The sequence below is a fragment of the Tachysurus fulvidraco genome, chromosome 1, assembly GCF_022655615.1.
Source record: "Tachysurus fulvidraco isolate hzauxx_2018 chromosome 1, HZAU_PFXX_2.0, whole genome shotgun sequence".
Taxonomy (NCBI): Eukaryota; Metazoa; Chordata; class Actinopteri; order Siluriformes; family Bagridae; genus Tachysurus; species Tachysurus fulvidraco.
Window position 1 is genome coordinate 2218266 of NC_062518.1, and position 15000 is coordinate 2233265.

Sequence of the window (15000 nt, forward strand, 5' to 3'; positions counted from 1 at the left end):
TTTCTCTGACTTATTTTTCTCTTGAACTCGAGATAAGAAAAGTCGTGTTTTTCTTTTCTGTTTTTGGGAATTTATTTCTCTCGTAAATCTGTTTTGATATGAATTAGATAGAAAATCTACCATGTTTGGGGATAAGAGAGCGGTCGATCTCGGCGACTGGACGTGATTATCGTGTGTACACGACATTTTGGAGTGAAAAATTAGGCAGGCGAAAAAAAAACTACTACTGCTAATGAAACGTGCAGATAACTTGTTATAGCGGTCGACGAATTCCTGGAAATTCCTGACCGAATATAAAACCCCCTTTTTTTTTTTTTATAATCCACTCCAATCTAATCCTGTTTTCGATCAATTGTCAGTCGTCATCCTTCTTTAATTCAACCAGGAAGTAAACGACCATAAAAGCCGAACAATACGCTAAAATACCATAAAGTTTATGTCCTGTTCTCACGATCTGAGGACATTTTTTTTTACAATATTTTTACCACAGGGTTTGATTTTTATTTTAGTTTTTTAATTAATGAACAAGCAAACTTTCTGTATTCACCCTTTGTACAGTAAAAAAAGATCTCCTTGCACACTGGGAATCAAACTAGAGGTCTTCACGGGTCCACTTAGATCCGAAAACCCGAGGTCCGACCCGAGACCCGAGCGGGTTCGGGTCTAAAAGTTTCACGTGTGCCTCGGACACGGGTCGGGTTTAATAATAGCGGCATCGGGTCTCGGGTAATTTTAAAATGAATGTGTTTTTAACGAACGGACCCGAGAAGACCCGTACTACTGTATCTCGTGTGTGTGCCTCGACTCGAGTCCTTTTCCAACCTCTCCTCCTCCAAGACCGCTTGCGACATCGTGTGACTGGCGGTAAACTAATTTCCGTTGAAACAGACCTGTCAATCAATTTTAAATCCACTCTGTAGCGGTTACAACAAAGTAACATTCGGGTCCAGTCGGGTTAAAAAAAAAATGCCGTCGGGTCGGGTCGGACTCGGGTCTAATTTTTTCAGGTTTGTCTCGGGTCGGGTATTTCTTAAAAAAAATATTATGCACGTTGAGTTCGGGGTAAAAAGTGATTCGGGTCACTTCGGGTCGGGTACGTTTCTTTAGAGCCGAGAAGACCTCTAAATCAAACCCCCACCTACAGAGATGAGGCAAACGTACTAAACACTAAGCCATCATGCCCAGTAACTGTCTGTCAATATAACCCAACTTTAACAATCGGACTCCTGATCGGAAGGTCGTTAGCTCGAATCCAAGTTCCACCAAATAAATGAATAAATAAATTTGAAACATAATGAATTTCCAGAGATTAGAGATGATATGAATCACATCATTCTGAGTTAACAGACCAGTAAAAATGTCTTGCTTTGACGATCACCAAGTGCCAGAGACTCCTAATATCTTCCATCGCCTCATCTTGAGAGCTCTAGTCCGAGGCGTTTCATATGACCTCAGAGCGCCGAAGCTGCATGATGTCATGTAACTGGATTAGGGACGACAATACACCTCACTGTTTGGTTTGGGGCTCTCCCATATATGTATAATCCGTTCCTAATACACCCGGTAGTAACAGACAGAGAGACTGCTGCAAGACGGAAGACGAAGTGAACGGATAATAAGCAAACGCATCGACGATAATAAGATCATCGAGGTCTCATCTAGTCGTTATATTCAGAACCCGGTTCATTCAGGCTACCAGTCTTTCCACTACACTGCTACGACTTGATTCACACCAGAGTCGCATTTTAACAGATTTCCAGAAGAGCCGCTTTTAGCAGCCGGTCCTAATAAATTATTTTTTTCCCTCAAAAGTTTTACCTCACAGACGCATGTATACACTGTAAAGTTCCTGAACTACCCCGCTAGCCCCCCCTCCCTCCAGCCCTAATCACTTTGTGTCAATGAGCCATTCCCAGCAGTAGGCTGCAAGGGTCAAGCGTGGGACAAGTGGGCATGGGAAAAAATGCGACAATTATATCATTTCCTGTATTGGAAAAAAAAAGTAGTGCAAAAAAGGGAGCACTAAAAAGTTTTGTAGGACAAACAGGTCCAGGAGGACCAAACTCAAATACTTTAAATGTTTAATAGCGGCAATGTTTTTGTTTTGTTTTTTAGTCCCTGGTTTGTGGTTTAATATATTGATGTGTAGTAACAGAACTGACTGTAGAGTAACTATATTGATGTGTAGAGTAACAGGACTGCCATGTAGAGTAACTATATTGATGTGTAGAGTACAGAACTGGACGTAACTATATTGACGTGTAAGTAACTCTATTGACGTGTAGAGTAACTATATTGACGTATAGAGTAACTATATTAACGTGTAGAGTAACTATATTGATTTGTAGAGTACAGGACTGACATGTAGAGTAACTATATTGACGTGTAGAGTAACTATATTGATGTGTAAAGTAATTATATTGACGTGTAGAGTAACTATATTGATGTGTAGAGTAACTATATTGAATGTGTAGAGTAACAGGACTTACGTAACTATATTGAAATGTAGAGTAACTTATACTGACGTATAAAGTAACAGGACTGACATGTAGAGTAACTATATTAACGTGAAGTGTAACTATATTGACGGTAGAGAAGCGGACTGACATGTAGAGTAACTATATTCATGTGTAGAGTAACTATATTGACATGTAGAGTAACTATATTGATGTGCAAGAGTAACAGGACTGACGTGCAGAGTAACAGGACTGACATGTAGAGTAACTATATTGATGTGTAGAGTAATATATTGACGTGTAGAGTAACTATACTGACGTGTAGAGTAAATATATTGACGTGTAGAGTAACTATATTGACATATATAATAACTATATTGACATGTAGAGTAACAGGATTGACGTGTAGAGTAACAGATTGACGTGTAGAGTAACAGGATTCTTATAAACTCTTGTAACTGAGGTTAAAATGATTTTCACTCTGTGACTGATTCCCTTTTCCCCTCTACAGTCCCACACAATCAAGAGCAAGAAATCAAGTCTCTGGGCCCTTGGTTCTTCTCCAGCTATAACAGAAGAGGTTCAGGTACCTAAATCCCAGCGCAGGCCGAAGGAGGGTGACACTGAAGAGCAGAGAGCCGGGTCGAGTCCAGGCCTTCGCTCCCGAAAGCCATAGTGACTCGGACGTGGCCGAAGTGAACGCAGATGAGATTGTCCCTGCCACTGCAGCTTCTCAGCTCGAGAGGTAAGCGTGTAAAACCGAAACCTTTCAGGCTTGTAGAACTGATTCTCATAAACCTCAGGTGCTGCTGGGTTAAAGTTCCTCCTCGTCTGATCTCACACACTCGGTTTAGCTCATCAGCTGCTAATCACTTCCTTCATGTGGTCAGTCAGGAACGAGTAGCAGGGTTCAGGGGGTTTCCTTCCTGGTGGGATTTAGAAAAGTCTAGATTGGTGTTTTACTTTTAAACACATGCTAATAAGACTTTCAGCAGTGTTGCATCACGTTACAGCGTGCTCGGATTTTCTTAAAGAATTAGTGGGATTTGGTTTTAATGGTTTTGGTTGAAATGAACAGAGGTCTGGAACATCGGAAAAAAAACATTAACGTAATTACATCATTGGTAAACGTGAGGGTAGAACTTTACTCATTAAACAAGGTCAGATTTATATATTTGTATTTTACTAATTAGATCCGGTCATGGATTGGAGGAGCATCACCGGATCTTTTTTCTGACCTTCAGTTTGGTTGATTCTACATTCAGCCTCTGATTTCAAGCCTGTATTCATGAAGACTGAATGAATGAATAAATAAATAAATAAATAAATAAATAAATAAATAAATAATGATCTCGGCTCCAAATTTAGCTTACAAATTTCTAACTATGAATCATGTCTTAAGAGTGATTCAGGACCAGAGCAACTCTGAGCAAGGAAAGAAACAACTTTTATCTTAGAGACTGGGCGGGGCTTAACCTGTTACTAGGTGACATGTTCTTTTTAAGACTGTGATTGGTCGTTCTATAAAAAATAGGAGTGCTTTTAAAATCTGGTCTTTTATAAACCTTCACTTTGTCTCTATGTTCAGATATTAGAGTCTATATGGTGTAGGGATTACGTTCGTGACGTAGAATATATATATAAAGTCTGAGATGTTATCTGTAATCTGATTGGTCACATAAATATTCCCTACACGATCTAATCTGTATCGTCTTATTAACTCACTCTCATTATTAAATATCGTATACGACACATTTCTTCTTTCAGCCATTTTCTCCTCTGATAAAGAAACTCTTCATCCTCTTAAAGTTCTTCTTACTCCTCCTAACGCTTTTTGACCTTATGAGCTCTTTCAAGGGTTAAGATGCTTTATGAAGCACTTTTATCTTTACTCAGATCTTCTGATTGATTTTAAGAATTTTCATGAATGCAGGACCTGGTCTCTTTTGTTACATGTTGCTCTATGAGATGCTTTTCAGCTCATCGCAGATGTACGTAGTGATTATTTTGTGATCAAAACCTTTCAGTCCTTTCAAACCAGTATGAGGTCGAAGACCAGGACATTTCAGAAATGCTCAAATTGGGACAAATGCACATGGTGAAGTCACTGAGATCACTAAGATGTTTTATCCCCGTTCTGATGTTTGATGTGAACACCAAGCGGAGTCAAGAAGCTTTTGTTGTCAGTTCGACCATATACAGCCGACACAGTACACTATATACATGGTGAAACTGACCGTGTGGTTCGAGCTGTGCATTGCTACGCTGTGCATTATATCAGCTGAAGCTCTTGACCTGCATTGCAGCATTGCATGATTTTGGTTTCCAGACTGATGCCAAGACACACTAATGAGAGGTAACCTTGTGCTCTTGTCATCTGTAAAAACTCTCGTTTTTAACCTGAGGTTCATCCTCCAATCAGTAAAGGATGAAGGTTTAAAGCCTGCGCTAATAACTCGAAATAACAGCAACCAGGTTACCATGAGATCAGCAGAGCAAAGAGTTTAAAAAGAGTCAGCTTTCAGATCTTAGCATCTCTCTCTCTCTCTCTCTCTCTCTCTCTCTCTCTCTCTCTCTCTCTCTCTCTCTCTCTCCCTCTCTTTCTCTTTCTCCCTCTCTCTCTCTCTCTATCTACCCCTCTCTCTGTCTCTCTCTCTCCCTTTCTCTCTCTCTCTCTCTCCATCTCTCTCTCTCTGTATACCTCTCTCTCTTTCTCTCTCTCCCTCTACCCCTCTCTCTGTCTCTCTCTCCCTTTGTTTTCTCTCTCCCTCTCTCCCTCTCTTTCTCTCTCTCTCTCCATCTCTCTCTCTATATATATACCCCTCCCTCTCTCTCTTTCTCTCGCTCTCCCCTCTATTTCTCTCTCTCTCTCTATACCCCTCTCTCTCTCTGTCTCTCTCTCTCCCATTCTTTCTCTCCCTCTCTCTCTCTTTCTCTCCCCTCGCTTTCTTTCTCTCTCTTTCTCTCTCTCCCCTCTCTTTCTGTCTCTCTCCATCTCTCTCTCTATACCCCTCTCTCTCTGTCTGTCTGTCTGTCTGTCTGTCTGTCTGTCTGTCTGTCTGTCTGTCTGTTGCATATCTACAAATCTCTCTCGTTTATTCTCTCATCGCTCTTCGTCTCTCTCTATACTGATATAGATATCTTTATATCTCTACCCTCTCTTATCTCTATCATCTCATCTTATATACTCTCTCTCTCTCTCTCTCTCTCTCTCTCTCTTTCTCTCTCTCCCCTCTCTTTTCTCTCTCTCTATATATATACCTCTCTCTCTCTCTCTCTCTCTCTCTCTCTCTCTCTCTCTTTCTCTCTCTCCCCTCTCTTTTCTCTCTCTCTCTCTCTCTCTCTCTCTCTCTCTCTCTCTCTCTCTCTCTCGCTGCTGTAATATGTGCTGTTTATAACAAATCATATTTCTTTTGCAGAAAACTCCCCAAATTAATTAAAAAAAACACAAACACAGGATTCTTCTTTTAAACACATGTTCTCACAGGAGAGAACACACGTAGACACATACACACACGTACACACACACACGTACGCGCACGTACACACACGTACACACACATACTCTCACATCCATTGTGATGTATTATTGCATTGTTCGGAGTGTTCGGAGAGGCACGTCGCTCTCTGAGAGATGGCATGGCTTTACGTGATGTACTACTGAAACGTGAAACTCGCGGATGAGACGTGAACAACAAAGGCTTCTGTCATCCACAAGGCACAAGGATGGATGTGAACCATGTGTACAAGGCGCAAGAAGACCATTACATCAGGCTCCTGTGCACTCCTTGTGCTTTCTGATGACCGTAGAGATCGAACGAAATCTCGTTCAAACCGCCATGGGTTCAGAACACAAAGGAACTCTGAAAACCCTGTTAATGAAATTGGTAAAATTTCTGTGAAATTGCAGTGATGGAATTTTCTGTGTCTCTTTTGGTCCTTTGTGAAGCTTTCACATTGTTATGATAGAGGAGATTTAAGGACATTCAGACAAACGTAGCCTGCGGTCAGATAAATTAGAGCTTTCTGAATGAGAGGCTAAAAGCCATTTACTTGATATTTTGGAAGCTTTTGAGGAACCAAAATGATTCCTGAAATCGCTTGGAAAAGAACTCTCAGTTACAGAGTTCCTGTTCAGTTTCGTTTGCTTTACTGTCACAAGAAACCCAGGTACAATTTTTGGAAAGCGGTTCCTCTAGCACAAAGACATCTAAAGCTCATTGGTTCCTAAAGAAGAAGAACCTTTCCTTTTCCACCGAGGCAGTTTGAGTGCTGGTTCGTAGCCTAATTTAGAACCAGTTCTTTCTGTTTCGAGTCAAAGCACCGGCTCCGAACCAGGAAAAGTGGTTCTTAAGTAGCACCAAAACGTTGCTGGTCTAGACTTAAGAACCGCTTGTGTCAGGAGCTGGGGCGCATTTGATAATGTACCTTAAGTATACTAATGTTTAATACATTTTTACTTTACCGCGATATGATACATTATCAGCACACATGATAGTAGGTAGCTACATGCTAAGGCTACATTTTCTGTGTTAACGATAAAATAACGTTATGTACTTTATCGATTACAACCTCCGTTTATACAGATTACACGGAGCCGCACGTACACGTTTTATTCGCCGCGTTTGGATGCCGATGTAGGTTCGCAAAGCCATGAGCATTAACAGTAAAGCAATATCCGCCGTTGTTGTTTGTGTTTGTGTTTGTCGCTGCTGCGCTAACGTTGCTGGGACACGTGACACGTATACAGTGACGTCAGACTCGGCGCTGTGATGCTCTCTAGCCGGTGGAAAGGCAAACCGGTTCTTAGAAGGTTCGCCAGCGGAACCGACTCTGAACCAGCACCAGCGCTAGCTCTGAACCAGCACCCGGTTCTTTCTGGTGGAAAAAAGGCACTAGAAAAAAATTCTAAAAAGGATCCAGAGGTCTACAAAATGCTTCTGGAGTTTAAACCAGAATTCATGCAACTGGAACCCAGGAACCTTTCAATGAACAATTCAGGAAGTTCAGCACCTTTTAGAAACCAGAAATTTGAAAAGCAACTTTTAAAGGAAATCTAGAATACATAAACTTTTTATGGAGCTTTTTCAGGAGTCAGGAATCTTTAGAGACAGTGGTCGTCTTTAGGGACATCTTTTCAGAAATCAAGGAACTCTTTTTTTTTTTTTAGGAAATCAGGCACTATTTTAGAAACCTGTGTACATTTAAAATATACTCAAACTACAAATAAATCAGTGAAACAACAGAATCCTATGGAACCCATAAACACGTTCAGTTTACATTATAGAGCTGAAACATCTAAAAGTGTATCTAAAAAAAGTTCCTGCAGTGTTAATGAATCTGTAACCTGAAGTTCCTGCCAAGGTTTCTGGTTTTTAAACATGTCCTCAGGTTTCTGATCATTTTTATAGGTTTCTCAGAAGGTTCCTGGAAAGATTTATGAGTCATGAAATACCCTTTTAAAAGGTTCCTTAAAAAAGTTCAATTTAAAAGTTCCTGAAAAGGTTCCGGCAGTGAAAAAGTCCCTGAAAAATATCTTAGGTTTCAGAAATGTTTGTTGAAAGTTTGTTTGTAGGTTCTTTGGTTTTTAAACATGTGCTCAAGTTTCTGATCATTTTTATAGGTTTCTCAAAAGGTTCCTGAAAAGGTTCCAGCGGTGCAAATGTGCTTTCAGTACAGAAATGAACACTTGTTAAAAAACCCCTTTAACATCTGGCCTTTTGTGTTTTCTCTCGACCAGCTCGGTCGGTGCTTAATGAGATGCAAAACCTAAGCTGTAGTTCCTGAGGAAAGGAGCAGGACAGAAGGCAGAGCCGCTGCATGCAGCTACCACAAATTACGCTAAGATATTTTCCGAGTGAAAGGAAATACACGGCTAATTTCAGCTAAGCAGAGAAAACCCAGAGCTCCTGACAGTTTATCTCCTGCTAATTGGCAGCTCCAATTCATTGCGGTGTTCATGCCTTGCTGAGTTCCATGCTGTTCTTAAGTCCAAGCTTTAATGTGTATAAATGTGATAAGAACCATGTTGAAATATTATTCAACTTATTATTTGGATTATGTATTTCTAGCAAAACACCAGAGAAGCATAACGCTCTACAGCAGACGGAGGCTCCTTCAGCCGCCATCCTGCCGTCCAGAGACCCTTTAATTAAAAAAGCGGAACCGAATCAAAAGCACGATGGAAAAGATAAAGGTGTCCCCGAGGCCGGGCCATGTCACAACGCAAAGCTGGACCTGCCAATCAAAGGAAAGCTGGAACAGAAGGAGGCAGCTGCTCTGGAAACTCCACGGCTGAGAGGAGCAGAACGTGAGCCAAAACCCACACCACTCACCCAGAAGAATAACACTCGGTCTACAGATGTGGTTCTGGAGAAGCCTACAACACCCCAAAACAAATCAGAGCCTTCGAAACACGTCGAAGCGGTGAGCTTGTCACCACAGAGCGAAGATCAATCGAAATCTACAAGCCTGGAGTTACAGTTTCCTATCATCGGTGCGTAAAAAGAACATTCCTGAAAAAGATTTAACCATAAATTAACATATTTTCACTTAAAAGGTGTGTTTTTGGAAACGTTTGGCAACCTTAAGGTCTCTGGAGTTGAAATACTTTAAAATTCGAATGATGTGTTTTTTTAACTCCTCGACCACACCCCCGTCTTTAGCCATGCGCACGAAGCTCCGCCTCACAGAACCTACAAGTCTATCAACTAGAGTAAACAGAATCGCGAGGATTATTTACACTATAAATACGCAAAATGATGCTCATACAGATTACTGATTATGTTCATGAGATTTTTTTTTAATAAGCTCTTATGAGCTCTGATATTAGCATGCTAGCATCGCTAGCTACTTCTTACTGCATCATCTTCTTCACCAGAATTAATCGACTCTGTATTAGAGTAGCAGCTACTAGCATGTATTCTAGTTTTCTGCCATTTATTGTTGTTAAGTAACTTTTTCGAGGTACAGAGTGAATTTTGCTCACAGGAGAATTACAGGGCGACGCTGAGAGCTTGCTAATTTCCAAAGAGAGGCAGACTGAAGAGGAGGATCGATAAAATGACGATGACGGGCATTTCATTTAAAAACCTAGAAGCATTTCGGATCGTAACAGTTTTCTAATTGTTTTTTTTTAGCCATTTAATAATACACATGTTCCGAGGTCACTATATTTCTACATTATTTTGACTAGCAAGAAATAAAGCGCCTTTGAAGCATACGTCGTCGATCTTCCGAGACGCGTTCGGTGTCTGAATTTGTTTTGTGTTGGAATTTTACGAGCCTAAGGTTGTTATAGATTTAACAGAAGCCACCAGTTTAGCACGTCATGCAGATTAGCATCTGCTCCTGCGGTGTAGTGGAGCTGTGGACTGGCTTCCTTCCCTCAACACATTTTTATCAGACTTGTCTCAGGTTCCTCCGGTGGAAATTCCCACTAAAGTTCATGGGTTCATGAAAAAGAACATACGCTTCTAAAAGTTCATGGGCTGCAGTAAAGGTTAGTAGAAATGTTTCTGAGTTCACAAAGAAGAACGCAGGCTCCAAAAAAAAAAATGACACGAGGGATTCTGAGCTGCTAAAAAAAAGAAGATTAAAGGTTTATGGGTTCTACATTTATTACGTTTTTTTAATGTAGGACATAAATTCCAAAAAAATGGTTATTTCCTATAAAAGATAAAGAGAAACCTAAAACATCTTTGGTTTCTATGGAAACGACAGACTGTTTACTCTAACCGCTCTTGTGATCATTAAGCTCTGATATTAGCATGTTAGCATTGCTAGCTATTTGTTTCTTTGGGAAAATGCTAGCAGATTTCACAAATCTTATTCTTCATAAATTACTCTATATTGGAAAAGCGTCTGATTTTTATTCTTTCAAAAAGGAAATTCGACCAGTTAGAGGTTTTCGGGATTAAACGTGCGACAGAGATGAATCGGATAAACTGGCAGACTTCGTTAGCAGCTGCACCTTCTGGGCATTAAATAGATCATTAGCTGGAATTTGAGTTGTGGCTCATGATCCTAACGGTGTCGACAGTGGGGTTGTGTCCAAGCTCCTGACGTTAATGTGAAAACTGTTCTGTTCCATTAGCCGATTTAAAGCGAGTCGCTGACGTCACCGGTCACCTTTCACACTTCACACTTCACCAAGTCGTAGTCATAAATTTCACAGCTATTGCTCTTCTCTTCTTGTTGATTCCCCCAGATGACTGTCCTCCTCGACCGGCCCCATTCGACCACCGCATCGTCAGCGCCAAGCAGGTTCTCATTGGCTCCTATTACTCAGTGGAACCCAACAGCTTGCTAGGAGGGTGAGTGTGTGTGTGTGTGTGTGTGTTTGTGTGTGTTTGTGTGTGTTTGTGTGTGTTTGTGTGTGTTTGTGAGTGTTTGTGAGTGTGTGTGACTGTGTTTGTGTGTGTTTGTGTGAGTGTGTGTGTGAGAGTGTGTGTGACTGTGTTTGTGTGAGTGCATGTGTGTGTTTGAGTGTGTGAGGGTGTGTGAGTGTGTTTGTTTGTGTGTGAGGGTTTGTGTGTGAGGGTGTGTCTGTGTGTCTGTGTGTCTGTTTGTCTGTTTGTGTGATGGTGTGTGAGTGTGTGTTTGTGTGTGTTTGTGTGTGAGGGTGTGTTTGTGTGTGAGTGTGTGAGGGTGTGTTTGTTTGTGTGTGAGGGTGTGTGAGTGTGTGTGAGTGTGTGTGTTTTTGTGTGAGTGTGTGTGTTTGTGTGTGAGGGTGTGTGAGTGTGTGTGTGTGTGTGTTTGTGTGTGAGGGTGTGTGAGTGTGTGAGTGTGTGTGTTTGTGTGTGAGGGTGTGTGAGTGTTTGTGTGTGAGGGTGTGTGAGTGTGTGTGTGTGTGTTTGTGTGTGAGGGTGTGTGAGTGTGTGTTTGTGTGTGAGGGTGTGTTTGTGTGTGAGGGTGTGTGAGGGTGTGTGAGTGTGTGTGTGTGTTTGTGTGTGAGTGTGTGTGAGTGTATGTGAGTGTGTGTGTGTGTGCGGGTGTGTAAGTATGTCTGTGTATAAATAAAACCATCAAATATTGTATATATCATGATAAAACGTAGACAATCTCTTTTAAATGTATTTAATTATTTATTAAAATCATGATGATGGCATGCAGCAGGATCTGTAGCTGTGATAAAGAGTAAGGGAAAGTGCTGCTGACACCCGGATTCTGATTGGTCAGAAGGTGTCGATGAATTTTCTAACACTGTTTCCATAGTAACAGAACACAACATAAACACGTTTCTATAACCTGCATCGATACGGCGAAGTTTTCTGTACGTGTGTAAATGAAATGTCAGTATGGGAAGAGTCTCCAGGGTCAGCGGTGATGCGGTAACTTTACTGTACTGAGGTTTGAGGATTTTATTTTTGTCTTATTAACTTTGAGAGAGAGGGAGAGAGAGAGAGAGAGAGAGAGAGAGAGAGAGAGAGAGAGAGAGAGAGAGAGAGAGAGAGAGAGAGAGAGAGAGAGAATAACGAGAGGCTGGTGAGGGATGGAGTGATTTATAGCTCCTGTAACATAACCGAGAACAGGAAGTAACTAGAGATTAAACTTGGGGCTGGGACACGCTGCTAAATGTGCTGCAAAATAATCGATAAAAATGTTTTTATTTGTTTGTTTTACGTTGTACAAGTTTATATCAGGATATTTAAAGAGGTTTATATTAAACAGCAGTTCCTATTAAAAGCCTGCCGGGTTCTGCGTCAGGCTTTTCTTAACAGATGAGTGGAGGATTAACATGTTCTAGGGTAATGGAATGAAGGAAAGTGATTCAAAGCGAGGAAGTTAATCTGCGTAACGTGGGTTTGTACCTCTGCCAGCTGAACTGACTCACTCGGATCCGTCGCCGATGTAACTAAGCGAGTCATTCGACAGAAACAACAAGAGCGCTGACCTGAGACACACTGCCGCGGACTCGGTCAGGGACGAAACCTTAAACGTCTTGGCTTTTTAAAATTATGTTACTGAACTTTAACAGCAGTTGGGCACGGTGGCTTAGTGGTTAGCACGTTTGCCTCACACTTCCAGGGTCGGGGGTTCGATTCCCGCCTCCGCCTTGTGTGTATGTGTGTGTGTGTGTGTGTAGTTTGCATGTTCTCCCCGTGCCTCGGGGTTTCCTCCGGGTACTCCGGTTTCCTCCCCCGGTCCAAAGACATGCATGGTAGGTTGATTGGCATCTCTGGAAAATTGTCCGTAGTGTGTGTGTGTGTGTGTGTGTGTGCCCTGTGATGGGTTGGCACTCCGTCCAGGGTGTATCCTGCCTCGATGCCCGATGACGCCTGAGATAGCCACAGGCTCCCCGTGACCCGAGAAGTTTGGATAAGCGGTAGAAGATGAATGAATGAACGCTGTATTCCAGTTAAATATTCAATAAATAATGCACTGCAGGCAAGGCATCATGGGAAGGGAGTCACTGTAGTGCTGTTCAGTTCCAGTGTTTGTATTTATGCAGAACTTTAAACAGTTTTTTGGAAATCCTGATATAAAATTCCCGTAAAAAAGTTCTAAAGTAAGCAAACACTCTGTGTTAATCAGACTGGTGCATGACGGGATAGTTTATTTAGTCCTGTATATCTTTTAGTATTTAAGATGTCTCGGTGCTCAGCGCTCGCACAAGTGATGCTCTATCGAGTGTGAGGTCTTCTCCGCACTCTCACGTGTAAAAAACTTTGCGTCCCTCCAATTAACGGTGTCTCTTCGGTTGTCCTCAGACGTCCTCGTGTTCTCTATTAAACAGGCCAGATGTTTTTATTAGGTTAGATGTATTATTACAAGACACTGTAATTCCTTCTCTTGATATTTTCACAGACCCCACAGAAGCAGGGGATCTGATTGGTCCTGGATTTCAGTGTCTGTATCGGTGCGACACTGTTCTGCCCTCAGTGTCTTATTTTACACTCAGGGCATTATAGCAACTTAAACAGCACCACATCTCCATCCTAATGAATTGCACTCTATCTCACAGATCATATGCAAGGAGGGAATTGGTAGCTCAGTGCTGGATTTCTCATCAAAGTGTCATGAGTTCAAATCCCATCACTGGGCCCCTCAAAAAGGCCCTTAATCTACAACTGCTCAGTTTTACAACCGAAGCCTTTATTTGCCACCTCTACATTACAGAACAGTGAAATAAGGCAGTGCCGGGGCTTAAACCCTGATCCACGATCAACAACCCAGAGCCACCGCTGTGTCCTAACACACGTGCTGTTATACAGTATATGTCATGAATGTAAGTTATTACATTCATAGAAATTAAAAATACCATAAAATCCTCAGCGTGGAATCAGAATTTATTATGCTGTAAATTCAATTTATTATTTATAAATTTCATATCGCTGTAATTTTTGTAGTTAATTGACAGAAGGTTCGATTTGACCCGATTAACTTTGACCCGATTCGTCAATACGATACCTTACAATCTTCGCAGGAGGACATGGACACACAATCAGTCCTATAGATTGCACAGTTTATTTCTCCTAAGCTGCCGTACATTAATGGTCTGCGGCCCTTTCGGACCCTCCGAGTGTGAGATAAGGCCTCGGCAGTGGATAATTATAGTTTTGTGCTATCAATACACTGTTAACTTGGCATGCACCCATTAGCGTCCTCTGACAATAGCAATGCAGATACAGGCCTATGGAGATAAATATGTAGGCGTCCGGGGAGGGACATGGGGGGTAGAAAAAGGGGTCGGGGCTGCTGATAGCATGCGTAGGGGCAGATAGGAGTGTGGAACTGAATACCTGGCATACACAGAGCACAGAGACTAATCCCCACCACGATAGGGCACACACAAGTGCTGGGGTTGTTTCTGACTTGTCATGGACAGAGTTTATTTTGGGCTGTTGTAACTCACACTCTGCTTTACACCGAGATGTTCGCTTCTTTTAGTTTTGTTCCAGTTATTTAGAAGTTTAGAATATGAGAGTAAATTTGAACCGTGAAATGAAATTGCAGTAACAGACCATATGTGTGTTTTAAATGACACTTTCGAGCATCGGTGGGCGGGGCCTACGTGTTCAGGGTCTTTCTTGAGGTTCATGTGCAGCATCCGCCACGTTAGCCGTCGCTATAGAATCGATAATGAATTAGAACAAGTGCCTTAACCGATATAAACCTGTGATGTTGAAAAATGAAAATCTGTCCCTTTGCTTTATGTCCTTGTCTTTAAATTAATTATTTATATATAAATGTATGTGTTTGGCTGCCTAAGAAGATCTATGATGGTCTATGAATTTATTTATTTATTTTGGCATAACCAGCAGTTGATTTGATTTCACAAATGATCCAAAAGGTCAAATGTCTGAAATATTTTTTCTTCAAAGGCTCCCTTCATTTTATGGCAATATTTTGTGTATTATCGTATTTATACCCAGAAGTATTTTTCTGCTCGAGAGGCTTCCCCCCATCCACGCCGTCGTCCACACCGACATTGTCCTCTGCCCATCACTGTATCACGCTCGATCCCGACATCTTTATGATTCTTGTAACGTTACGATCCGCTGATTGTGTATTTGCTCATTTGCTCTCTTCTAAGCGCTGT

The 15000-nt window shown here is 41.5% G+C and overlaps 1 protein-coding gene across 1 annotated transcript in view; it reads left to right on the top strand.

The window, feature by feature from the left end:
* The window catches only part of mylk3 (myosin light chain kinase 3), a 48494-nt gene that overhangs the window by 14047 nt on the left and 19447 nt on the right, over nucleotides 1-15000 (top strand). The window contains exons 4-5 of the mRNA XM_047801027.1: nucleotides 8528-8952; nucleotides 10666-10771. Coding sequence (XP_047656983.1) covers nucleotides 8528-8952; nucleotides 10666-10771 — 531 coding nt within the window. The remainder of the gene's footprint in view (nucleotides 1-8527; nucleotides 8953-10665; nucleotides 10772-15000) is intronic.